Below are 25,198 nucleotides of genomic sequence, written 5' to 3'. Positions count from 1 at the left end.
CTGACATGGGGGGGGGGAGTAGGTGCAGGGCTGGGCTGATTGCCAAATAGGAGACCCTCTGGCCTCCTTGCTTTTATACCTTTCCAATCTTAAAGGCACATGGCATCCTTCAGATTGGGCATCCAATGTAGACACAGTTTATAATAAAATAAAAAGAGGTAAAGGACCCCTGGACGGTTAACTCCAATCAAAGGCAACTATGGGGTTGCGCCGCTCATCTCACTTTCAGGCTGAAGGAGCCGGTGTTTGTCCACAGACGGCTTTCTGGGTCATGTGGCCAGCAGGACTAAACCGCTTATGGCACAACAGAACATTGTGACAGAGCGCATGGAAAGACCATTTACCTTCCCACCAGGTCATGTGGCCAGCAGGACTAAACCGCTTCTGATGCAACGGGACACTGTGGCGGAAGCCAGAGTGCACGGAAACGCCGTTTGCCGTTCCCACTGCAGTGGTACCTATTTATCTACTTGCACTGGTGTGCTTTCGAACTGCTAGGTTGGCAAGAGCTGGGGCAGAGCAACGGGTGCTCACTCCGTCGTGCGGATATGAAACACCAACCTTCCGATCGGCAAGCCCAGGAGGCTCAGTGGTTTAGACCACAGTGCCACCCGCGTTCACAGTTTGTCCCCAGTTTGTACCACATGGCAAGAACACATGCCACTCAACGGCAGGACGCCGTCAGTCAAAAGAGTGACCTTAGCAGGATGGCAACAACATCACCATCCGAGAAGGATGTTTTCCCACAGGTTTTCCACACAGTGCTGGCCTCTCTTTGAACCCAAATTTGGAAAGAGGGGCAGAACAGCAGATATCACCCAGCAGGCATGGCATTATCTAAGGAAACAGCCAGCTAACACAAAGCTTGCATGTGACATCTGAGACCAGATCCAAACACAACTCCGCTTTCTGATAAGGCAGGCTGGCATGCCTGTGTGGTGTCAGGAGTGCAAGAGGTTCAAAAACAAATCTAACCTTTTGGCTGTGCAGCTTTAAACACAAATAAACCAGAACTCTTCTCCAAATTCTGCACCCAGAAGTGTTGGATTCTGCAACCTGTAATGAGCTAGGCAAATGTGCATAATTTTGCAGACGTTTCATCATTTGTTTTGCATCTGTTGCAACATGGGGAAGCCTCGCTCCCTGGAAATGCGTTCAATGAAAGCAAAGTTCTGCGGAGGGCAGATTCCGCACCCAGTGCCAATTCCTTTGTTGGCAAACTGTGGTGGTTCCCAAACTGTGGACGACACCAAGTTATTCGCCTCCAAAGGGGACTCCTTTTTGGCAGAAAATGACTGGTTCCTTCCCCTCGGTGGGCAAGCAGCCCTGACCTAAAGGCCGGGTTCTCCCCTGGCATTTCCCTGCCAAAAACTTCAACAATATCAACATTTGGCACACACACCCGCAAACTGCAAAGGCAGAAGGAAATTTAGATGCCAGAAGCACACCAGTTACTTACTGGTAGAGGTTTTTGACGGACTGCTCACTGCTGGTGACGCTGTGGTACGGCCCTTCCCGGCGCTGATAGTCCCCTCTGCTGAAGCCAACTCTGGCCGGCAGCTCCAGGTGGACATTGTAGGATTCTTTGGGCCGCGTCCCAAAGAACTGGACCCCATCCTCAGGGTAGAGGAAGAGCGCATAGGCATCCGAATCGCTGTAGGCCAAGACTGCTTGGAAGGTGTTGCGCTGCAGAAGCAAAGTGCAGAGACCCAAAATTAATCCTATTCAGATCGAAGCAGAGTACGTACAGGCATCAGGTGTGGGGCAGGATGAGGCTCCCAGGGAAAAGCTAGGGGCATAAAGTGAGCTCCTAGAATCATAGAATCAAAGAGTTGGAAGAGACCACAAGGGCCATCCAGTCCAACCCCCTGCCAAGCAGGAAACACCATCAAAGCATTCCTGACAGATGGCTGTCAAGCCTCCGCTTAAAGACCTCCAAAGGAGGAGACTCCACCACACTCCTTGGTAGCAAATTCCACTGCCGAACAGCTCTTACTGTCAGGAAGTTCTTCCTAATGTTTAGGTGGAATCTTCTTTCTTGTAGTTTGAATCCATTGCTCCATGTCTGCTTCTCTGGAGCAGCAGAAAACAACCTTTCTCCCTCCTCTTTATGACATCCTTTTATATATTTGAACATGGCTATCATATCACCCCTTAACCTTCTCTTCTCCAGGCTAAACATACCCAGCTCCATAAGCCGTTCCTCATAAGACACTGTTTCCATGCCTTTGACCATTTTGGTTGCCCTCTTCTGGACACATTCCAGCTCGTCAGTATCCTTCTTGAACTGTGGTGCCCAGAACTGGACACAGCACTCCAGGTGAGGTCTGACCAGAGCAGAATACAGTGGTACTATTACTTCCCTTGATCTAGATGCTATACTCCTATTGATGCAGCCCAGAATTGCATTGGCTTTTTTGGTTCTTCCTTCCCACACAGAGCTGTCTGCCAGCGCCAAACAGTTGATGAGAGCTGGCAGGAAAGCCCCCCCCCCTTGGGGATGTGGGATGCTGGCTTTGAAGTCTGTTTGCAGGAAGCAGTTGGGGATTCAAAGCCACTTTCTGCAAACAGGGCATATTCCCCCTGCAGAGGCCTGGAGCCGGTTGCGCGCCTGCTCATTTGCAAAACTGACGCTGGACATCTCAAAATTGGGCATTAAAAGAAATAGATTGCTTCCTGCATTGCAAGGGCCTTGGGGCGCTTGGGAGCCCTTCCAACTTCATAGTTCTATGAATCTAATTCTGCACCAGATACAGAACCCAGCAGTGGCATGGCCCTAGATTATCAGATCAAGGGAGGGGGCAGCTTTGTTGCACAACTCCAGTTAAGGAGTAAAGGTCTGCCTGGGCAGATTCCATCTCTTCCGCTCCTCCTTTCCCAGAAGGCTGCTGCTCAAAACACCCTGTAAAACTGCCCTGTTTGGTATCATTCAACTCTCCTCCCTCCTGTCTTATCTCCCTGCCTTTTAATCTTGACTCAGCTGCAAGGAAGGGAAATACATCCATTTTCCTGCATTGGATTATCTCCCCCTTGGGAGCTGCAAGAGAGATTCCAATTTTCACCTAGCTCAAGAGACGCAATCGTCGTTTCCCAAAAAAGGGAGAAGTTGTGGATTCAAGCTTGCTTGGAAACAGGCCCTCGGACTCAGCCCAAGCGCCTGGGTGGAGGCTGGTCTTGAAAACCAATGAGGACAACACAAAACTCTGCACATGCTCAGAGGGACTTCTTCCTTGTCCTTAAATCTTCTCCTTCTCCTCCACACACACATTTTCCAAGAGGGATTTCCTTCCCTTTCCCTGTGGGCCTCTCTGGTCTTTTTTGGGCTCCATCCTTTCCATTTCCTTATATGCCCTATATCGCTTTAGATCAGGCTCTGCCAACCGGCAGGTTGAATTGACCCTTTAAACTACGGCCCTTGATAGTTGTGCCAAACTTAGTAGAGAAAAAACCCTGCGTGGCAGAACATCTCTCCCACAGTATTTCAGAAGCGTAAGGATTTCCTCTCCTTGACTATTAGACCGGCACTGTATCCTGTATCCTTTTGGGGCGCCTCCTTTAGACCTTCTTCTTTCAACAATCCTTTGAAGCCGAGATCTTTCCCACCCAGCAATCATTTTAAAGATGCTTTTAAGATGCGTTCTCATTTGTCGGTTGCTGCCCTGGGCTCCTTTTGTAGGAAGAACAGGATATGCATTTTACTCTGTATGTAAGCAACAATTTGTTTCTTTTAAGTATTTATAAGCCGTCCTTCACCCATAAGGAGAGGCTGCTGGATGAAGCCAATAGCCCAGGCACCCCCAAACTCGGCCCTCCAGCTGTTTTGGGACTACAACTCCCATCATCCCTAGCTAACAGGACCAGTGGTCAGGAATGATGGGAATTGTAGTCCCAAAACAGCTGGAGGGCCGTGTTTGGGGGTGCCTGCAATAGCCCATCTAGACCAGCATCCTGTTCTCACAGTGGCAGACCAGATGCTGTGGGGAACCCGCAAGCAGGATCCGAGCACTAGGGCAACTCTCCTCTCTTGTGGTTTCCAGCGACTGGGATCCAGAGGCAATGTGGTCTCCAACCATGGAGACAGGGCAAAACATCATGGCTAGTAGCCATGAACCTACCCGGACCCTTGGATCATCTTCTGAGGCCCTTCTGCTTCGTGTGCCTCCTCCTCAAGAGGTCCGGAGGGTGGCAACACGAGAACGGGGCCTTCTCTACAGTGGCTCCCCGTCTGTGGGATGCTCTCGCCAGGGAAGATCGCCTGGTGCCTTCATTATACACCTTTAGGTGCCTGGCAAAAACATTCCTTTTTAACCAGGCTTTTGCTTGATCTGATTGACACCCTATGCCCTTTTAAAATGTGGGGTTTTTTGGGGAGGTTTATTATTGAGTTGTTGTTTTATTTTTATTAGGTATTGCATCAGCCAATGGCAGAAAACCATGGCGAGAAAAGCCACTGCTTTAGGTCTGTCACCCACCCAACTCTATTGCCTGGGATATGAAGGTGCCCTAAAGACCTTAAAGCAAAGACTTTGGGATAATTCACACAGTGATCTACGACATCAATCACTTGCGATCTGCAGTCCATTGGCAGTAGGAGTACAATATGGGCATGTCTTTAAGCCAGCAGCCTATATTCAAAACTTGACAGTGCCAAACTACCGAAGGCTGTTCACAAAAGCAAGACTGAATGTTTTCCCCTCTGCAGTGCTGGAGGGCAGGATGAGAGGAGTACCCTACCAGGAAAGACTGTGCTCGTGCACCCATGATGCAGATTCTATAAAACACATTGTGCTGCACTGTGGGAAGTTTGAGCAAGCTAGGGCTGAAGTGATTTCACCCCTGCTAGCCTTGCTCCCAGGAAAATCAGAGGATTTCTATATCAGGTTCCTATTGGAAGACCGGTCAAATTCCGAATTTGAGTAAGATGTCTGAGTGGTTTGAGGGCGGGGTGTCCCAGCTGTGTATCGCTTGGTAACGAATTGATGGGTCTATGGACCGTAATAAAGATTGTTGTTGTTGTTTATTAGGTATTGTGAGGGGGAAAGAGTACAGAGATCCCCCTCCCATCTTGAGAAGCAGCTCTTCCACCAGCAGTAGCGTCAGTGGGGAGGGGGAAGAGTCCAGTGAGGAAGGAGGAAGAAGGAGACAGGGCTCTGGCAGCATAGGAGAGCCCCTGCTGCACGTGGGACAGGAAGAGAGAGGGTGGGAAGAGGGGGAGAAGGCAAACATGGAAAGGAGACCCTTTTTCCCTCCGGTTCCAGAATTACACAGGAGGAAACGCGGGAGGAGATTTGGGGTGCCCCGACTCTTATGTTGGAAGAAAACGCGGGAAGCGCCATTCCAGGGTTCTGGGTCAGACTGAGAACATGTATCCTGTACAGCTCTAGCACTGTAAATAGCCTGCACTCAATAAAAGCATGAAAAGGCAAAGGTGTGGAGAGTCAAAATAAAAAAATTCCTTCAGTAGCACCTTAAAGACCAACTAAGTTCATATTTTGGTATGAGCTTTCGTGTGCATGCACACTTCTTCAGAGTCGTTACTTTAGAGTAGTCGCAACGCACCTCCTGTGACAGGTATTTTGTGGTTTTATATCTTGATTTTATTCTGTGAACAGCCCTGGAACCCCTGAGACCCCCGGGTATAGGGCGGTATAATAATAATAATAATAATAATAATAATAATAATAATAATAATAATAATAGTTGTTGTTGTTTAGTCGTTTAGTCGTGTCCGACTCTTCGTGTCCGACTCTGCCTGGCGTGTTATGGTCCATGGGGTCACGAAGAGTCGGACACGACTAAACGACTAAACAACAAAATAATAATAATAATAATAATAATAATAATAATAATAATATGGGAAAGAAGAGACTGAGAGCAGACACAATGGCCATCTTCAAATAGCTAAAGGGCTGCCACACAGAGGATGGAGCAAGCTTGCTTTCTGCTGCTCCAGAGAGGAGGACCCGAACCAAGGGATTCAAGTTACAGGAAATGAGATTCCGACTCAACATCAGAAGAACCCTTCCCAGGCCGTACTTTTCCATGACACAGCCCTGCGCCTTCACTGAGTGATTTTTAGGTGCCTTTGAACTGCAAGAGCCTCCTACGCGCAAAGGATGCGGGTGGCGCTGGGGTCTAAACCACTGAGCCTCTTGGGCTTGCCGATCGGGAGGTCGGCAGTTCAAATCCCCGCGATGGGATGAGCTCCCATTGCTCTGTCCCAGCTCCTGCGAACCTAGCAGTTCGAAAACACACTAGTGCAAGTAGATAAATAGGTACCACTGCGGCAGGAAGGTCAACGGCGTTTCCGTGCACTCTGGTTTCTGTCACGGTGTCCCATTGCGCCAGAAGCGGTTTAGTCCTGCTGGCCACATGACCCAGAAAGCTGTCTGTGGACAAATGCTCCCTTGGCCTGAATATGAGATGAGCGCCACAACCCCAGAGTCGCCTTTGACTGGACTTAACCGTCCAGGGGTCCTTTACCATTACTTTTTAACCTATGCACAAAAGGTAATGAGTCACACCTTTGACCCCACCTGCTTGTGCCTCAGGACCCCGCCCACCCCTGGCATGTGGCCCCCCGGAGGCTGACCTCGAGGGAACGCGGCCCTTTGGCCTATTAAAGCTTCCATATGACATTAAAGGATGTCATATGGAGGAGGGAGAAAGATTGTTTTCTGCTGCTCCAGAGAAGCGGACACGGGGCAATGGATTCAAACTTCAAGAAAGAAGATTCCACCTAAACATTAGGAAGAACTTCCTGACAGTAAGAGCTGTTCGGCAGTGGAATTTGCTGCCAAGGAGTGTGGTGGAGTCTCCTTCTTTGGAGGTCTTTAAGCAGAGGCTTGACAGGCATATGTCAAGAATGCTTTGATGGTGTTTCCTGCTCGGCAGGGGGTTGGACTGGATGGCCCTTGTGGTCTCTTCCAACTCTATGATTCTATGATTTCCCCAGCCCAAGAGGGTAGTTCTCTGCCCCGAGGAGTTTACAATCTGAAATGGCCTGGCGTTACCGTCTGGGGTTCTTCCCAGAGAGGCAAAGGATTGAAGCCACGCTTCCTCAGGGAGAGAGTTTCTCAAGAAGCACACAGCCTCCTCCTTCACTGATAACCTCGTGTTTCCTGAGCAAGCACCTTCTGCACCCAATAAGACCTTCGTGCTAGAGGGTATCGGCATTATTGCAGGGCCGGAAGGCAATGCCTGAGGCCGTCATGGCCCACATCTCCAAATATGTGCCTGAAGAACTGGAATGCAGAAGCTATGGACATCCCCGCTCTGGCTGATAAGGGTTTCGGCAAGAGCCTTTGGGGAATATTCCTCTCCAACTCGAAAAGAACAGCTTTGCAAATGCTAAGTAAACAAATAAAAAAGATAATATCGTTGGACGTAGCCAAGGGCTGAGCTCTGGCTCTGATGAAGCCATGGCTTTGTCAGAACAAAAAAGGAGAGGGGGGAAATCTCAAAATGTGTAGCAACCACATTCACAACATTCCCTTGAAATTTTCCTTGAAAATTCAGATGTTCCTGACAGCCACAAGCTTTCCTCCAGAAGCAGTCATGTTTGGGAAAGACAAGCTTTCATTTCTATTGACCTGCTTAGCTTCAGATAAGGAGGCGGCCTGACGAGCCCAAGAGCAAATCCAGCCTTTGGTCTATCTAAGCAGATAGTTCTGGTTACAGGTAGGTAGCCGTGTTGGTCTGAGTCGAAGTAAAATAAAAAAATTCCTTCAGTAGCACCTTAAAGACCAACTAAGTTTTTATTTTGGTATGAGCTTTCGTGTGCATGCACACTTCTTCAGATACAGATAGTGTCTGCTCTGGCTGGTAGCAGCCCTGCAGAGCCCCAAGGCCGCCCCAAGACTTTTGCTTCTGAGTAACGGATGCTGGAAACCACAGGAGGGAAGAGCTGCTCTTGTGCTCAACACTCCCATTGTGAGAACAGGATGGTGGACTAAGATAGGCTTTGGGCTGAACCAGCAGGCTGTTGTTATATGAAGAAGAGATTCCTCTTTTGCATTTTTTGCTAATGTTTCCCCTTTATTTTGCTTTCTTTATTTTCTCTTTCCTCTCTTTATTTCTACGGTTCCTTTCTTTCCTTCTTCTGTTTTTGTTCTATATCTTTGAGAGCTGCATTTTTACTGTATTATGGGAATATCTCAATAAAAAAATTATTATTACAGTGGTACCTCAGTTTAAGTACTCAATTGGTTCCAGGGAGCCATTCGCTCCCCGAAAAGTACTTAAACCGAGCACCGATAGCGCGCATGCGCGAAGCGCCGATAAAGCACTTCTGCGCATGCGCGAACACTTCCGGGTCCGCGGAGTACTTAAACCAAAAGTACTTAAACCGGAGCATTCTGAAACCGAGGTATGACTGTATTATATATATAAAAAAACCAACACTCACTCACATGAACTTTCTAAGCATCTGGGTGGGCTCGTCTGAACAAGAATGTTTTTCGCAGTCGTCCAAAAGAGTACAGTGAAGATGCCTGCCTGATATCAAGAGGCAAGGAGTTCCAAAGGACATGATCTGCTGGGAATCTCACCCCTTGCCTTTCCCACATTCATTTCAGCAGAGTTTCCGGAGGAGAGCATTCCCTGTGGATTCTTCCCTTAAGCAAATGAACAAACTGAGCGCAGTGTACAAAAAATAAGTCTCGTTGCACAAGGAAGTCCGCATGCACAATGGGGTTCTCCCCCCTTCCCCAAAATTGGCTGGAGAGGGGGGGATGTTGTGAGAAATCCCAGAACGGCATGCAGTGAAGAGGAGATAGGGGGGTGTTCCATCCGGCAAACGGAAATGACAGAACGGTGGCCTCAGTGCAAAGTTGGTTTCTTCCCGGAGGTTTCCATCTAAACACGCAGGATTAAGCCCACAGTTAAATGGCAAAGGTGACAGATAACAGTGTTCCAGTGGGGTCAAGCGTCAAAGGCCAAGGGCAAAGGTCAGCTTGACTTGCTTGTTCCTAAGCCACCCTCAATGGACTCTGAGAGCACCCGACATTTGTTCAAAGAGAGGCAGAGGGCAAATTCTGCCAGCCAAAATCTGGTTTCCTCAATTCAAGAGGGCGGCCGAGACCCAAATCTCAGCGCAGAATGTCTGGCAGCCTACGCCAGTGGAACGATCTTCTTTGGGAGGTTGTAGATTCTCCTTCCTTGGAGGTTTTTAAGCAGAGCTTGGATGGCCTTCTGTCAGGGATGCTTTAGCTGAGATTCCTGCATTGCAGGGGGCTGGACTAGATGACCCATGGTGCCCTCCCAGCTCTACGATTCTATGTCGCACCCCGTGGTCTTTGACAGGAAGAGACAGCCTGGCGCTCTGAGGATCTGGGGGGCCTGAAGGCAAACAATTCTGCAACAATCTCAGGCGAAGGAGCTCACATTGTCTACCTCCACTTTAGCATGTTCCCTGGCATTTTAAAAACACAACAGCACGCCACGGTTATGTGACATGGGAAGCTGCCTTATGCTGAGTCAGACCCTTGCCATATACTTCAGTGTTACCCGCACTGACTGGCAGCTCCAGGGTTTCTTGCAAGGGACATTCGCAGCCAGATCTAGCATCATCTATCTATAGCTATAGCTATATCTAATCTATATCTATTCATCCATCCATCCATCTATCCATCTGTCTATAATTCTATTCAAGTTTAATTTACATTTTAACAGTTATCTTTTACAGTCGCACCTTGGTTCTCAAACATCTTGGTACTCATGATAGCCATGTTCAAATATATGAAAGGATGTCATATGGAGGAGGGAGAAAGATTGTTTTCTGCTGCTCCAGAGAAGCGGACACGGAGCAATGGATTCAAACTTCAAGAAAGAAGATTCCACCTAAACATTAGGAAGAACTTCCTGACAGTAAGAGCTGTTCGGCAGTGGAATTTGCTGCCAAGAAGTGTGGTGGAGTCTCCTTCTTTGGAGGTCTTTAAGCAGAGGCTTGACAGGCATGTGTCAAGAATGCTTTGATGGTGTTTCCTGCTTGGCAGGGGGTTGGACTGGATGGCCCTTGTGGTCTCCTCCAACTCTATGATTCTATGATTCTTTGATTCTATGATTCATCTGTTTTGGCTCCCGAAGGTCGGAAACTTAGAACGTTTTCGATTTTTTTCCAGAAGCCGAATGTCTGACACAACTTCCGCTTGAATGCAGGAAGCTTCTGCAGCCAATCGGAAGCCGCACCTTGGTTTTCAAATGTTTCAGAAGTCGAATGGACTTCCGGAATGGATTACGTCCGAGAACCAAAGTACAACGGTATATGTTTTAAGCATTTTGCATTATATCTGTGTCGATTTCATTTGTGTAAGCCGCCTTGAGCCTTGGTTTGGGAAGAAGGTGGGAGAGAAATAACAACAACAACAGGACTTTCTGCATGCAAACCAGAGACACCACCCCTAAGTTACAGCCCTTTCGTGTTGTTTTAAAATGTGCGCAAATCGATTTAAAAATAGATATATGCAGACGTACCTCGTTAAAGGAATGCCATTAGGGCCTTCATTTCCATGCATGGCGGAAAATCTGAAACATGCTCTTCGTTCCCAACAGACACGGGGATGAATCATTCACAGAGCCATCCCCCACCCACCCAACAAAACAACACTGAGGTTAAAATGGTTAACAAAACAAAAGCGGTCAGACTTTCCCATAATGGAAAGCCCTCTTTGCCTTTTCCTAGGCAGCTGCCTTAAACTGAGCCTGAGGCTGCTGAGCCATCTAGTTCAGCACTGACCAGCAGCCTCTCTCCAGGGCAGGCATAGGCAAACTCGGCCCTCCAGATGTTTTGAGACTACAATTCCCATCGTCCCTGACCACTGGTCCTGTTAGCTAAGGATGACGGGAGTTGTAGTCCCAAAACATCTGGAGGGCCGAGTTTGCCTATGTCTGCTCCAGGGTTTTAGAGAGCACTGAGTGCTGCCAGCTCCGGAACTTGTGCTACCAGGAAGAGTTGCTGGGATCACTAAGTCTGAGCGCCAGAGCAGTCCTTGTTTCCTTGAATACAGCGTTAACTTCACTGACACCATGTGTTTTATTGTTGACTTGGTCCTGACACCCAATCACCTTTCCATTTCCATCCCAATGACAGCAGTGGCCGTCTGCATCTTGAGACACTCATCTCAAAACACTCCTTGGTAGCAAATTCCACTGCCGAACAGCTTCCTGACAGTAAGAGCTGTTCGGCAGTGGAATTTGCTACCAAGGAGTGTGGTGGAGTCCCCTTCTTTGGAGGTCTTTAAGCAGAGGCTTGACAGGCATATGTCAAGAATGCTTTGATGGTGTTTCCTGCTCGGCAGGGGGTTGGACTGGATGGCCCTTGTGGTCTCTTCCAACTCTACGATTCTATGATTCTATGACTCTATGATTCTATGAGACTGTCTCTTCCCTCTCTAGTCTATCAAATGCCCTGTAGGATCCCAAGAGCTTGGCCATGCAGAAATGGCCAGAAATGCCGGCGTCACAAACCATCGCCTCACCTGTTTGGAAGGCTCCGAGTTCCGGCTGACTTCTTCGTAGGCCCCCACATTCTCCCAGGTAGCGATGAAGGTGTGGTGTGGGGCGAAACCGGCCGCGCTGGGGAATCCAGCCTGGATTAGCTGGCCGGCCCGATCCGTCACCTCCCTGGAGTCGTCCAGGCGGTAATAGATTTTGCCCCTCCCGCCACTGGTGTCGATGTCCGACAGGAAAGGAGCAACTGCGGGGAAGTCCGTGGGGAAATCATCGTCCACATACTGGGTCTCTCTAGGGAAGTCCTGGGTGGAAATGATCCCGTTGGTCCCAACCTGTCAGGGAGCCAGGTGAAAGAAGAATGGATCAAGTGATCCAATAGCAAATGCAGTGGAAGACTAACGGTTTGTACAGTCTCGTCATAAAATTTCATTTAGTTTTACAAATTAAAAGTTACATTCAAAATCATAAATCATAAAAAGATAAACAAAGATTCAATTGAATTTCTGGACTTTCCCCCACCCCTCCATGGGTTCCATCACTAAACTTTTTCCGTTGCATATTTTAAGTCACTCCAATTTTTTAAAAATATCCCATGTACTCCTAAGTCTTGTTACATTATAAGTGTTATTTAAATCCTGCTAAGGAGTTCAACTACTGGTTTTCCCAGTAGCAATGTATGGAAGTGAGAGCTGGACCATGAAGAAGGCTGATCGCCGAAGAATTGATGCTTTTGAATTATGGTGCTGGAGGAGACTCTTGAGAGTCCCATGGACTGCAAGAAGATCAAATCTATCCATTCTGAAGGAAATCAGCCCTGAATGCTCACTGGAAGGACAGATCCTGAAGCCGAGGCTCCAATACTTTGGCCACCTCATGAGAAGAGAAGAATCCTTGGAAAAGACCCTGATGTTGGGAAAGATTGAGGGCACTAGGAGAAGGGGACGACAGAGGACGAGATGGTTGGACAGTGTTCTCAAAGCTACGAACATGAGTTTGACCAAACTGCAAGAGGCAGTGCAAGTCAGGAGCGCCTGGCGTGCTCTGGTCCATGGGGTCACGAAGAGTCGGACACGACTAAACGACTAAACAACAACAAGGAGTTCAACTGTTTACAGTGGTCTCCAAGGTAAGTTATAAATCCCCCCATTCTTTATTGAAATTCTGCTCTTCCTGGTTTCTGAATTTCCCAGCCATTTTCGCCATCTCCACATAGTCCATCAATTTGATCTGCCACTCCTCTCTGGTGGGAACTTTTTTCTTCCTTCCATCTCTGGGCTAACGGTTTGTACAGTTCTGGTTTCTTCGCCTCGAAAGGATACGGTAGAGTTGGAAAAGGTTCAGAAAATGGCAGCCAAAATGATGGAGGGGACGGAGCAACTCCCCTTTGAGGAATGGTTGCATCTTTTAGGACTTTTTTGTTTACAGAAAAGGCAAGTAAGGAGCAACATGATAGAATTTTATCAACTTATGCATAGCATGGAGAGAATGGAGAGAGAAAAGCTTTACCGCCCTCTCTCGTAACAAGAAAACTTGTGGACATCCAATGAATGTTGGAAGATTTGGGACAAGAGAAAAGAGAGTCTTTACACAGCACAGAGTTAAACCCTGGAACTCACTTCCACATGAGGCAGATATGGCCCCCGACCTAGAGGGCTTTAAAAGAGGAGTGGGCAAATTTATGAATTAAGTGAATCACAGGCATCTAATTGCTTACTCGTAGCTGGATGGACAAATGTAAGAAAGATTTAGGTCCCAGTTGCTGGAGAGAGATAATCAGGGAAATTAATAGTGACTGGCCTGTGGAATAAGATCAGTTGGTGTCACTACTGGGGAAAGTTTGGAGTGGGACGGCCTTCTCAGTGGTGGCTCCCAGATTCTGAGCTCCTTCCCTTGAGAAATGCTGCTGTCCTCCTCAATACTGCCCTTTATGCGCCAGTTATGGACTTATTTTATTCACCTGAGCCTTCAGGGATTTAGCATCCCAGGGACCCAACAGTTGCAAATGTTAGATTGCAGTTTTTAATGCAATTGTGAAATATTTTACGGCAGAGATTTTACTGCATGATAAACTGCCTTGCGCTCCCAGATGGGAGGAGGTGTAGGTACAGAAATAAAATAATATGCCTGTATAGTGCTTTAAAACTTCACTTGCAAGCAGCACATGAAAATAATCACAGCATTCTGCAGGAATCCCTAAAACAACCCTGCAAGGAAAATTCCCCATATTAAGTGGGAGGCAGCTAGGAAAGTGGAGGTTTGCTTAAGACTGCCTGGTGAGTTTACAACTGTGGATAAGAATGGAGCCTGGGAATTTCCAAGCTCAACAATAAGGACCTTACTCACAAGGAAACTATATCTGTTTCTGCCACAAGAGGCAGGCTGCTGCTTTCAGCCTCAGTTACTCATCCATAAAATGGGAGCAGCAGCAACTCACTATCAAGGCTGAGAAAGGGTGGTGGTGGTTGTTTTTAAGAAAACATGCCTGCAAATGAGCTGTTGATTTTATTTCCTTTTAGTTATTAAAATCTAGCAGGTTTTCAGATGCATTTCCCCCCCTATTTTTCAAATAAGTAGATGTGGAGAGAGGAAGCTCACGGCCGTTAGCCTTCAATTGGTGGATCAGGACCAGCTGAAAAGTGGGCCACGACCGTAGCACAACAACCCTACATTTACACAGGGTTGTACTGTACTTGGAACAGAGCATCAAAATTAATTTACCCAAGTTTGCTATGTCTGTCTGTTTCAATGCAGCTACTCTGAGCAGGGCTAGCATTGGATACCTCCAGCTGCATTGGGGGGAGGATCTCAAGATAGGTCCCCGGTTTGCAAAGGCCAAAGGCCACCCAGCTAAATGGATGTGTCCTTTGCTGCAGTCGCTCTCGAGAGGATTTGGCGACAGAGATTTGGCAGGGTGTGTCGAGAGACGGAGCGCCGGGTTGGAAAAAGATATTCGGAAAGGGACACACAGAGTTCTTATTGAGTACCCAGGAATGTCCTGGGCAAATAGATGCCCGGCCAACCAAGGACCCCTCCCTCCCTGCCTCTGGCATCTGGCACAGCTCTGGGCTGGCTCAGCAGAGTAGTGGTGCCATGGGGGGGGGGAGTCCTTGGCTTCTCTCTGGGGCTGGTTATACCATCCTCCAACCAGGAGCCTGACACCAGCCTCTGCCAAGCTGGCGCCCTCCAGATGTTGATGGGTGACAACTCCCACCCACCCCAGACAGCCCATCTGGAGGGCACCAGGAAAACGCCGCCAGCCCCAACCCAACATCTGGAGGTCACAGCGGCAACACCCAAACGCCCTGCCCACCAAAATCTGGAGGATACAGCCCCATGCAACATCTGGAGGGCAAAGACAACCCCTTGTTGGCCCCATCGAAAACACCTGGAGGGCACAACCCCCATCAGCCCCGCCCAACATCTGCAGGGCGCATCCATCCCCGTCCCGTCCAGCAACACCTGCGGGGCACCCGCTTGGCGAAGGCTGCCCTAGACGGATGCCATGCTCCTCTCCCCCCCTCCCCCAATCTCTCTCTCTCGATGGGGCGTCGGACTTACATAGACCTGGCTGAATCGGGTCTCGTAGTAGAGCAGCGGGCTGGGCAGCTGCACGGGCGCCGAGGTCTCGTCGTCGCCGTCGGGCAACTGGCGGTCGCCGCGCGGGGGCCCGAAGGGGAAGAGCTGCGCTCGGGGCAAGGCAGCCCCCCAGCCCGGCAGCCGCAGGAGGAGGAGGAGGAAGAGCCCGGGCAGCGCGGCTTCCCCTAGCATGCTGCTTGGCCCTCGCAATGGACTTGCTCCGGGAGGAGGAGGAGGAGGAGGAAGGGGAAGCGGGCGGGGCGGGCGCAGCTCCGGAGCGGGAGGCGCGAAGCCCACGGCCGCCCCCTCGAGTCCCGGCGCTGGCCCAGGGCAGGGCGGGGCCGGAGGCGCCTCTCCCGCCTCTCCATTGGCTGCCCGGAGCCCGGGCAGCGGCCAATCAAGCCCTCCTGGACGAGAGAGGATACCAGTTAAACCCCCCACCCCACCCTACCCCCGACGGCAACATCTGGAACTCGTTAGAGGCTCGGCGGGCGCAGCTGCTGCAGCGCTGCTGGCTGCCCGCCCCGTCGGGGATGCGGCCTCGGTGCCCGGCGCGCATCGGAACAGCTGGATCCCGCTGCTTGGGCGCAGGCACGTCGCGCAGAGGGGGGCGCAGTGGACCAGCCTGGCTGCCGGATCAGGCCATGGTCCATCTGGTCCGGCGGCATCCTCTTCGCACAAGGGCCAACCAGACCCGCCCCCCCCCCCCAGGGGAAACGCACAAGTGGAACCCCGGCCGGCACTTTCTCCCCTCCTGTGGTTCCATCTGAAATTCCTTTCTTCGGAAACGGCCACCTTAAGCTCACTGGCAATATCGTCAGTGTTGATAAAATACTGAGGAAGATGGACCAGCAGTGTGACTGGATCAGGCCACTTCCCATGTTCCTTTGTCCCTCTCATGCACCCCACCTACTGCCGCCCGCCGCCCCCCTTTTATATGGAGGGTCATAGCTCAGTGATGGAACATCTGCTTGGCATGCAGAAGGCGCCACATTCAATCCTTGGCATCTCCAGGTGAGACTGGTAATAGCTTCTGCCTGAAACCCTGGAGAGCAGCTGCCAGTCAGAGTCTCTTCTCTTCTTCTCTTTGGTGATCATTCGTAGCCGAGTAAGATTGTCTTCCATAAACATGGTTTTAACAATGAGTCCGTAAGTGACTGTGGAGGCCAATTCTGGATCCACACGTCCTTCCACAGTGGGGGCATTGGTTTCTGGGAGGGAGTTGATCACGGTGTGGATTTGCCAAGCGTGCCTTCCTCTTAGCACCTTTCTCCCTTGCGTCCTGAGTTCAAGTGTCTTCAAAGCCCATGACACCTTTGGTAAAGGCTGCTCTCCAACTGGAGCGCTCGCAGGCCAGTGTTTCCCAGTCGTCAGTGTTTATACAACATTTTTATAGATTTGCCTTGAGACAGTCTATAAACCTCTTTTGTTGACCACCAGCATTATGCTTTCCATTCTTAAGTTCGGAATAGAGTACTGTAGTTGCTTAGGAAGACGATCATCAAGCATCTGCACAACATGACCAGACCAACGAAGTTGTTGTTGAAGAATCATTGCTTCAACACTGGTGATCTTTGCTTCCTGTCTTCTCAAGTGATGTGTAAAAATTTTCAGAGACACCGTTGGTGGAATCTTTCAAGGAGTTGGAGATGGTGTTTATAAGTGGTCCATGTTTCACAAACATATAGTAAGGTTGGTAATACAATAGCTTTGTAAACAACATTTTGGTTTCCCTGCGAATGTCCCGGTCCTCAAACACTCTGCACTTCAATCGGCCGCGCTCACAGAGCTCAGGCGATGCTGGATTTCAGCATCAATGTTCATCCTTGTGGAAAGATAACTGCCTAGGTTGGAGAAGTGATCAACATTTTCCAATGTTACACCATTGAGTTGGATTTGTGGCGCTGCAGAGGGGTTATTTTGTACACTTTGATTTTTTGGATGTTGAGTGATAGGCCAAGCTTTTCATAAGCTTCTGCAGAGATATTTAGGATGGTTTGGAGGTCATCCTCTGAGCGTGCACACACTACGTTGAAATCAGCATACTGAAGCTCTATGATGGAAGTTACGGTAACCTTACTTTTTGCTTTCAGCCTGCTCAGATTGAAGAGCTTTCCATCTGTTCGATATATGATTTCTACTCCGGTGGGGAGTTTCCCGTGGACAAAGTGTAGGATCATGGCAATGAAAATAATGAACAGAGTTGGGGCAATAACACAACCCTGTTTAACACCTGATCCCACTGTGAATGGTTCACTTTGAGAGCCATTGTTATCTGCGATTGTTGCTGTCATATTATCATGAAGGAGCCGAATGATTTACAAATTTATCTGGGCAGCCAATTTTCAGAAGGACAGTCCACAGGGCATTACGATTTACAGTGTCGAAAGCCTTAGTCAGGTCAATAATATACAGGGGTTGGTTTTGCTCTCTGCATTTTTCTTGAAGCTGTTGAGCGGTGAAAATCACGTGGACTGTCCCCCTAGAAGGCCAAAAACTATGAATGACTTCTGGAATAAGATTTATAATGAGCTCAAGAAAGTGCTAAAAGGCACATTTGTGAAGAAACCAGAGGCATTCCTAGTGGGCATTGTAGGGAAGGAGATTCCCAAGGGAAAGATATCTTTTTTCATGTATGCCACTGCAGCAGCGAGACTTTTGATTGCTAAATACTGGAAGCAGCAAACGTTACCAACGATTGATGAATGGCAGATGAAGATGATGGAATTTATGGAACTGGCAGAGATGACCGGACGAATCCGCAACCGGGGAGAACAAGCAATTGAAGAAGAGTGGAAAGATTTTAAATTGTATTTAAAAAATTATGCTAAAGTAATATTTTAAGAATAGAAATTAAGTGGTAAATAAATCTGTGGATTAGGTGAAGAGGTTATTTTAGAATAGAAATTAAGAAATTTAACATTAAAAGTGAATAATTAGAGGTAGAATTTGCTAAAACTAGAAGTCTGTTTGAGAAACACAGGGATGGGAACCCGAGGAGGTCCCAATTTACAATGTGATAAAAATAAGTTACATTGTTTTTTATCTTTTCATTTTGTGGTTTTTCCTGTTCTTTTATTGATTTTTGTATTGTGTATCTTTGTTTTTTGTATCCATGTTTTCCCCAATATTCTAATTTTCTGTAAACCCCCTTTTTACTGTGAAAAATCAATAAATATTTAGTAAAAAAAAAAAACTATTTTGGGATTCAGGAAGGGTCACCTTGGATATTGTTAAGAGACGGTTTGCTAAGATCCTTGCAAGAATTTTGCCTGCTGCAGCTAATAGAGAGATGCCTTGATAGTTTCCACAATCAGTTCTGTCACCTTTTACTGGGTGGACTCATAGACTGCCTTGGTCTATAAGGCAGTGCCTTTGTTCCCAGCTGTTTCAACGCTTTTGTCTCACCTCTCCTTTGAGTTCCAGAAAGCCGCTGTGTTTTCCTGTCACTTGCAATATGTTCCTTGACGTGCTCCTGGGTCCAGTTACAGCTGAAACCCCAGACTATTCCCAGCTGTTTCCCAGTGACACAAAGAACATCCTTTTATAATTACAAAAAGAAGAAGAAAAGGAACCCTTGTTCAGTCATTTGACATGCATTTGCAATGCCCTGGGGAGAAATGGAACATTTCCCCTTCCTTTAACTTTAGTACAGTGTTTAATTAATTCTTTTAGGGTGCAAAGGCCAGAGGCACAGGCAGAGGGGAGAGACACAGGCCTGCATTTTACTAAATAAAAAAAAATGAGAAAAAGCTGAATTCCATATCAAAGAAAACGGCAGTCTTGCACTCCGTACAAACTCTGCAGTTTGCAAAAAACCTGCATGTGTTTCCCCAGGCATGACTTAATTTGCTTCCTTTTGAAGAAATATTGTGAGGAGGGCAGTGTGAAGTGAGGACCGCATTATTCATTCTGTAAACAAGCCCACAGTAATTCAATGGAACATCCAAAGTCAGGAGCAGTTTATCTTGGATTCTCAGATGGTACTTTAGCTTCGCTCTTCCACCTTTTGTCATATCCCTTTAGCCTACTTTGCCTCCCATCCATGGCCCTTCTTTAAAGCAACTCATGTGAAATGATTAAATAAAATGCCTCTGAGCATATGCAGAGTACCTTTCCCTTTCCACCAAACTTTGCATTAGAACCACTGATTTAAAGGTTTCGATATAATGGTGTGCTTCTGGAGGAACTGTTTATTGAGCATTGATTCTGCATTGCTTACAGAGAGGTTACATGTTGTTGTGTCAAAGGAACCACAAGTTAACACTTTCCACTTCCTTTTCTCATCAGTTCAACATGCCATTCAACAGTGGGGACATAGGTTTCCGGGCAGGAGTTGATCATGGTGAGGTTTTGCCAAGCGTGCCTTCCTCTTAGCGCATTTCTCCCTTGCGTCCTGAGTTCAAGCATCTTCAAAGCCCATGACACCTTTGGTAAAGGCTGTTCTCCAATTGGAGCTCACAGGCCAGTGTTTCTCAATTGTCGGTCTTTATTTTACATTTTTGAGAGGGTCTTTAAACCTCTTTTGTTGACCACCAGCATTACGCTTTGCATTTTTAAGTTCGGAATAGAGTAGTTGCTTTGGAAGACGATCATCAGGCATCCACAAAACATGACCGGTCCAACGAAGTTGATGTTGAAGAATCATTGCTTCAACACTGCTGATCTTTGCTTCTTCCAGTACACTGACATTAGTTCGCCTGTCTTCCCAAGTGATGTGTAAAAATTTTCAGAGACACCATTGATGGAATCTTTCGAGGAGTTGGAGATGGCATTTATAAGTGGTCCACGTTTCACAAGCATACAGTAAGGTTGGTAGTACAATAGCAGAGGCCTTTGTGGGTCAAAGCAGGCTCTTAATTGCTCGGAGATGAAGGAATGCACTCTTTATATGCTCAGAGGTACTACTCTTTATTACTATCTGTTTTCTTTCAAGATAGGGTATATGGTCAATAACTAATAACCTCTCTGTAAAGATTGCCACTGTGAAGACTGATATTAGATGGACTTCAGGTCTTGAAGCAGATGTACCCTCACTGATAGAGAATCTACCGCAGGGGTCCGTAAACTACGGCCCGCGGGCCAGATGCGGCCCAATTGGCCTCCCAATCTGGCCCACGATGACCCCCGCCGACCGCTGCCGCCGACCGCTCTTACACCGCGCAGCGCGACGGCGCACTTCCAGATCGGAAAAAGCACCGAAAATCGTTTCTGCGCATGCGTATGGGCCTCTCCTGACCCAGAAGAGGTCATTTCCGGTGCACTTCCAGGTCGGGGGGAGGCCCATACGCATGCGCACAAACGATTTTCGGCAATTTTTCCGACCTGGAAGCGCGCCACCGCGCCAGTAAGTGTGTGTGCGCATGCGCACAGGCGCGCACTCCCCCGCCCTCTGGCCCGCTGTGCGCGCACTCCCCTGCCCTCCAGCCCAAAGCCGGGTAAGTCTGGGGACCCCTGATCTACCGTAAATACTCTAGAAGACAAAGTTGATAAAGCTGAAAGGACTACAGTAAAGAGCATAGGGTCTCTCCTTACAAACAGAAGAAGAAAAAAGGAGGGGAAGGGGTATTTGGTACATGGTCAAATATTGGAAGCTGAAGGGGTATGGCAAAAGAATTTGGTTGGGGCTGGAACATTAGAAGTAGCTGCGAGAGATTATCTCCACCTCCCCTGCACTAGGACCCACAACCTGATGTAATAAGCTCTGATCAACAACTGTTGAAAAGCCAGAGGCTGACTGAGTGAGGGGCTGACACAATCTTTCCAGCTTCATAATGTACACAGAAGAAAGAGGCTTTATGGGGGGGAATTGCTATGACATTTCTGGTTGCCGCTGGTGCAGCTTGTTTAGCATGGTAAGGAGGAAGCTGAAGGGAGAGAGGATATCCATCTTCAAATATCTCAAGGGCTGTCATGTGGAAGAGGAAACCAGCTTGTTTTCTCCTGCTCTTGGAGGGCAGGCCTCGAACCCACGGCTTCAAGCAGCAAGAAAGGAGATTCCAACTAAACCTTCGGAAAAGCTTTATGACAGTAAAAGCTGTAAGAAAGCGGAATGGTCTCCCCCGGGAGGTTGTGGACTCTCCTTCCTGGGAGGTTTTCAAGCAGAGGTTCAATGGCCATCTGTCATGGATGCTTGAGCTGAAATTCTTGCATTGCATGGGGTTGGGCTAGATGACCCTTGGGGATCCCTTCCAACTCTACAATTCTGTGGAGGCAGAGCACAGCCATCATGGCAAAGACTAGGGGCCATCAACAGCCCTCTCCTCCATGAATTTGCCTAATCCTCTTTTAAAGCCATCCAATCAGCGATCATCACTGCCTCCTGGGAGTTCCATAGTTTAATTCTGCATTTTTCTATTTTTTCTGTCTTGAATCTTCCTCACAGAAGAGTCACTCCACCCCATTGATCCTTTTTGTGACCCTTTCCAGAACCTTTTCAAACTCCAGTCGGGTGGACGGCTTATAAATAATAAAACTATTATTATTATGATTACTCTCCAGCATTTCTCCAATAAAAATAGGGGTGTCCTAAGGAAAAGTGGGACATTCTGGGATCAAATCAGAAACATAGCTGTCAAGTTCTCCCTTTTTTTTAAAGGGAAATTCCCTTATGCTGAATAGGCTTCCTCACGAGAAAAGGGAAAACTTGACAGCTATGAATTCAGAAACCAGGGTGGCTTCTGTAAATCTGGGACTGTCCCTGGAAAATAGGGGCACTTGGAGGGTCTGAAACTACAGCTCCCAAGATTCTCTGGGGCAAGCCGTGAGATGTTTAGAGTCGTGGCCAAAGGAAGCCCAGATCCAGGGGCCCCAGAGATCCCCTCAAACTTGGGATCTCATATGCTCAGGAAATCAGGGAATTTCAGAACCTCAGTGGAGCTGACACCAGAGTTGTTGTGGCTATTGCTGTCCGTTAACAGGAGAACCGAGACTCTTTCAGCGCTGAGTCCTTATCACTGTTGTGACAGGGTCCAGGCTGCAGGCCATGCCTGCTCACCCTGAAAATATGTTGCCCGCTCCACAATGTCCAAGACTACCGGTCCCTGATCTGCAGTGACGTCAGTCACCCAGCCAGGGAGGAGGAGAGGCAATGAATGGCCATGAATTTCTGGATGGTTATGCTGGTGCCGCCACCCCACAGGCGTCACTGTGTGCCTTTTGACCACCAGCCATCATCACCAGGCTGAAGGAAGGAGGAAGCTGCTGAAATCTTTGGGGGTTTCAAAGGCAAAGGGTCTTGGAAGGCCTTGCACGAGATGGCGGGAAATGATCAGGAGCAGAGAGAGGAAGCACAGAATACATGTTTGCATGGTGTGTGTGTGTGTGTGTGTGTGTGTGTGTGTGTGTGTGTGTCTCCCTCCTGTTCTCTCCCCTTTCGTAATCTCTTGGCTTATAAATGTGGTCCTTACAGCTGCTCAGTCGTCCGGCTGCGCCAAAGACCATTTCTCCCCTTGTTTATCTTCCCAGCGTCCTCGTAATTCTTCGGGAATAAGCAAAGGCCGCTAAACCAGCCTTGAGCAGAAGCAGATTCATTCTTCCCCTGCCCCAAGCGCTTGGATATTTAGGGGGGAGGGGGGCGTCTTAAGGGCACTGGAGACACAAGGCTCCTTCAGTTGAACTGCTTTTTGAGCATTCACCATGATTTGCTTGCACTAAAGCTGATGTGAAGGTTAGATGTTGTGTAGTTAGTTTGCTGGTGGTGCTGAGAGTTATTAGGCAAGGCCTGCTCTCCTCTCCCTGAGCTACAATTCCCAGAGCAGTTTACTAACCAAGACCTCCGGGTAAGCTTGTCTAAACAAAAATGTTTTTAGCGGCGTACAGTGAAGGCATTTTGCCTGGTATCAACTGGCAGGGAGTTCCAAAGTGTGGCTTCTTGTTTTGTTGTTGGCATCTGTCTGCCTTGAGAGACAATGGAGTGTGCTTTCTAGGGGTGAAGTCAAATGGCTGGAAAATCACAGCACCTGCTGTGGCTGAGGAGACCAGTAACTTGCAAGTGCTGCCTTAGCAGCACTGAAGTGACCTTCCCCAGGGCACGAGCCTGGATGGAGGTCCTGGGCTGCCCAGATGACAAGACCCACCTCTTGGCCTCGCTGATGTCGTCCAAAGGGAAGCGGAGCAAGATGTTTGGCCCCAGCTTGGCTGCAGGAGTTGCCGGAAGGAGGCATACAAGGCACCATCCAACAGCCTTAAGGACTCCTCTCTGGAATTGTGTAGGGTTAACTCATTCTGACAAAGGTCCGTATAGTTAAAGCAGCTATAGTTTTCCCAGTATGGAAGTGAGAGCTGGACCATAAAGAAGGCTGATCAAAAGAATTGATGCTTTTGAATTCTGGTGCCGGAGGAGACTCAGTCTTGAGAGTCCCACGGACTGCAAGAAGATCAAACCTATCCATTCTGAAGGAAATCAGCCCTGAGTGCTCACTGGAAGGACAGATCCTGAAGCTGAGGCTCCAATACTTTGGCCATCTCACGAGAAGAGAAGACTCCCTGGAAAAGACCCTGATGTTGAGAAAGATGGAGGGCACTAGGAGAAGGGGACGACAGAGGACAAGATGGTTGGACAGTGTTCTCGAAGCTACGAACATGAGTTTGACCAAACTGCGGGAGGCAGTGCAAGACAGGAGTGCCTGGCATGCTCTGCTCCATGGGGTCACGAAGAGTCGGACACGACTAAACGACTATACAACAACAACAACAAAACTCATTCCTTTTCCCAAAGATGTCCTGCAAGGCGGTGGGTATGGAGTTTTCCTAGGGGTTTGCTCCTGAAGCCTTTCTCATGAATGAGTAAAACTGCAAGGCAGCGGAGGTTTAGGACCAGAGTTTTCCTTCTCCTAGATAGGCCACCTTCCCAGGTGGACAAGCCCCATCTGCCCCTCCCTTTCCTCTCCAGCACAGTCAGAAGCCATCTTCTTGACCATTGGACCTACTCTTGGTCTCCTCCACTCAATTCTTCTTCTTTCTTCTTCGGCGATCACTTGTAGCCAAGTAAGATGGTCTTCCATAAACATGGTCTTAGCGGTGTGTCTGTAGCTGATTGTTGGGGCCAATTCTGGATCCACACGTTCTTCCACAGTGGGGACATAGGTTTCCGGGCGGGAGTTGATCATGGTGAGGGTTTGCCAAGCGTGCCTTCCTCCAAGCGTGTATCCTGAGTTTGAGTGTCTTCAAAACCCATGACACCTTTGGTAAAGGCTGTTCTCTAATTGGAGCACTCGCAGGCCAGTGTTTCCCAGTTGTTGGTGTTTATACTACATTTTAAAATATTTTCCTTGAGAGAATCTTTGGACCATTTTTGTTGACCACCAGCATTACACTTTCCATTTTAAAGTTCGGAGTAGAGTAGTTGCTTTGGCAAATGATAATCAGGCATCCGCACAACACGACCAGTCCAACAAAGTTGATGTTGGAGAATCATGGCTTCCACTCAATTCACCAGAGGCTGTCTTTGCATGCAGAGGAAGTTCCTAACTCACTGGGAGTTTGAAACCCGTCGGCTCCCCTCACCTGGCTTAGCTGGCCATTTCCAAGGTGTGGCGGCTATCGCATGCTGACCGCTTGTAGGAGCCACTGGTGATGGCTGAGTGCAGGGTGAGGACCAAAAGTGGACAAACCTCCCCAGAAGGAACACCATGTTCCCCCCCCACCAGAGGTACCACCCCTCCTCCAAAACCCCTTCCACCCACCTCCAGAATGTATGTGCTGTCACAATAAAAGATCTCTTTGTTACAGATACGGAGCTGGTCTTCTGTGGAACCTGTGACAAATTCCATAGATTGGAAGAAGAAGAAGAGGAGGAGGAGGAGGAGGAGGAGGAGGAGGAGGAGGAGGAGGAGGAGGAGGAGGAGGAGGAGGAGGAGGAGTTTGGATTTGATATCCCGCTTTATCACTACCCGAAGGAGTCTAAAAGCTGCTTACATTCTCCTTTCCCTTCCTCCCCCACCACAAACACTCTGTGAGGTGAGTGAGGCTGAGAGACTTCAGAGAAGTGTGACTGGCCCAAGGTCACCCAGCAGCTGCATGTGGAGGAGCGGAGACGCAAACCCGGTTCCCCAGATTACGAGTCTACTGCTCTTAACCACTACACCACACTGGCTCTCAGAAAAGGTCTAGTGGGCATATATGCACAGAAAGGCAATCTCACCAACAAACTGGTTCCGAGTTCTTAATT

The 25,198-nt window shown here is 48.4% G+C and overlaps 1 protein-coding gene across 2 annotated transcripts in view; it reads right to left on the bottom strand.

The window, feature by feature from the left end:
* The window catches only part of NID2 (nidogen 2), a 62,101-nt gene extending 46,838 nt beyond the window's left edge, over nt 1-15,263 (bottom strand). For both annotated transcript variants that reach the window (XM_060270836.1, XM_060270842.1), the window contains exons 1-3: nt 15,010-15,263; nt 11,478-11,783; nt 1,460-1,686 (exon numbers count right to left, since the gene is read on the bottom strand). In XM_060270836.1, coding sequence (XP_060126819.1) covers nt 1,460-1,686; nt 11,478-11,783; nt 15,010-15,219 — 743 coding nt within the window. In that variant the 5' untranslated portion in view covers nt 15,220-15,263. The remainder of the gene's footprint in view (nt 1-1,459; nt 1,687-11,477; nt 11,784-15,009) is intronic.
* Nucleotides 15,264-25,198: the final 9,935 nt, after the last annotated feature.

The sequence above is a fragment of the Zootoca vivipara genome, chromosome 1 (assembly GCF_963506605.1).
Source record: "Zootoca vivipara chromosome 1, rZooViv1.1, whole genome shotgun sequence".
Classification (NCBI taxonomy): Eukaryota; Metazoa; Chordata; class Lepidosauria; order Squamata; family Lacertidae; genus Zootoca; species Zootoca vivipara.
Note: the sequence above shows the minus strand (reverse complement) of the source record. Positions and strands in the feature narration are given on the sequence as shown.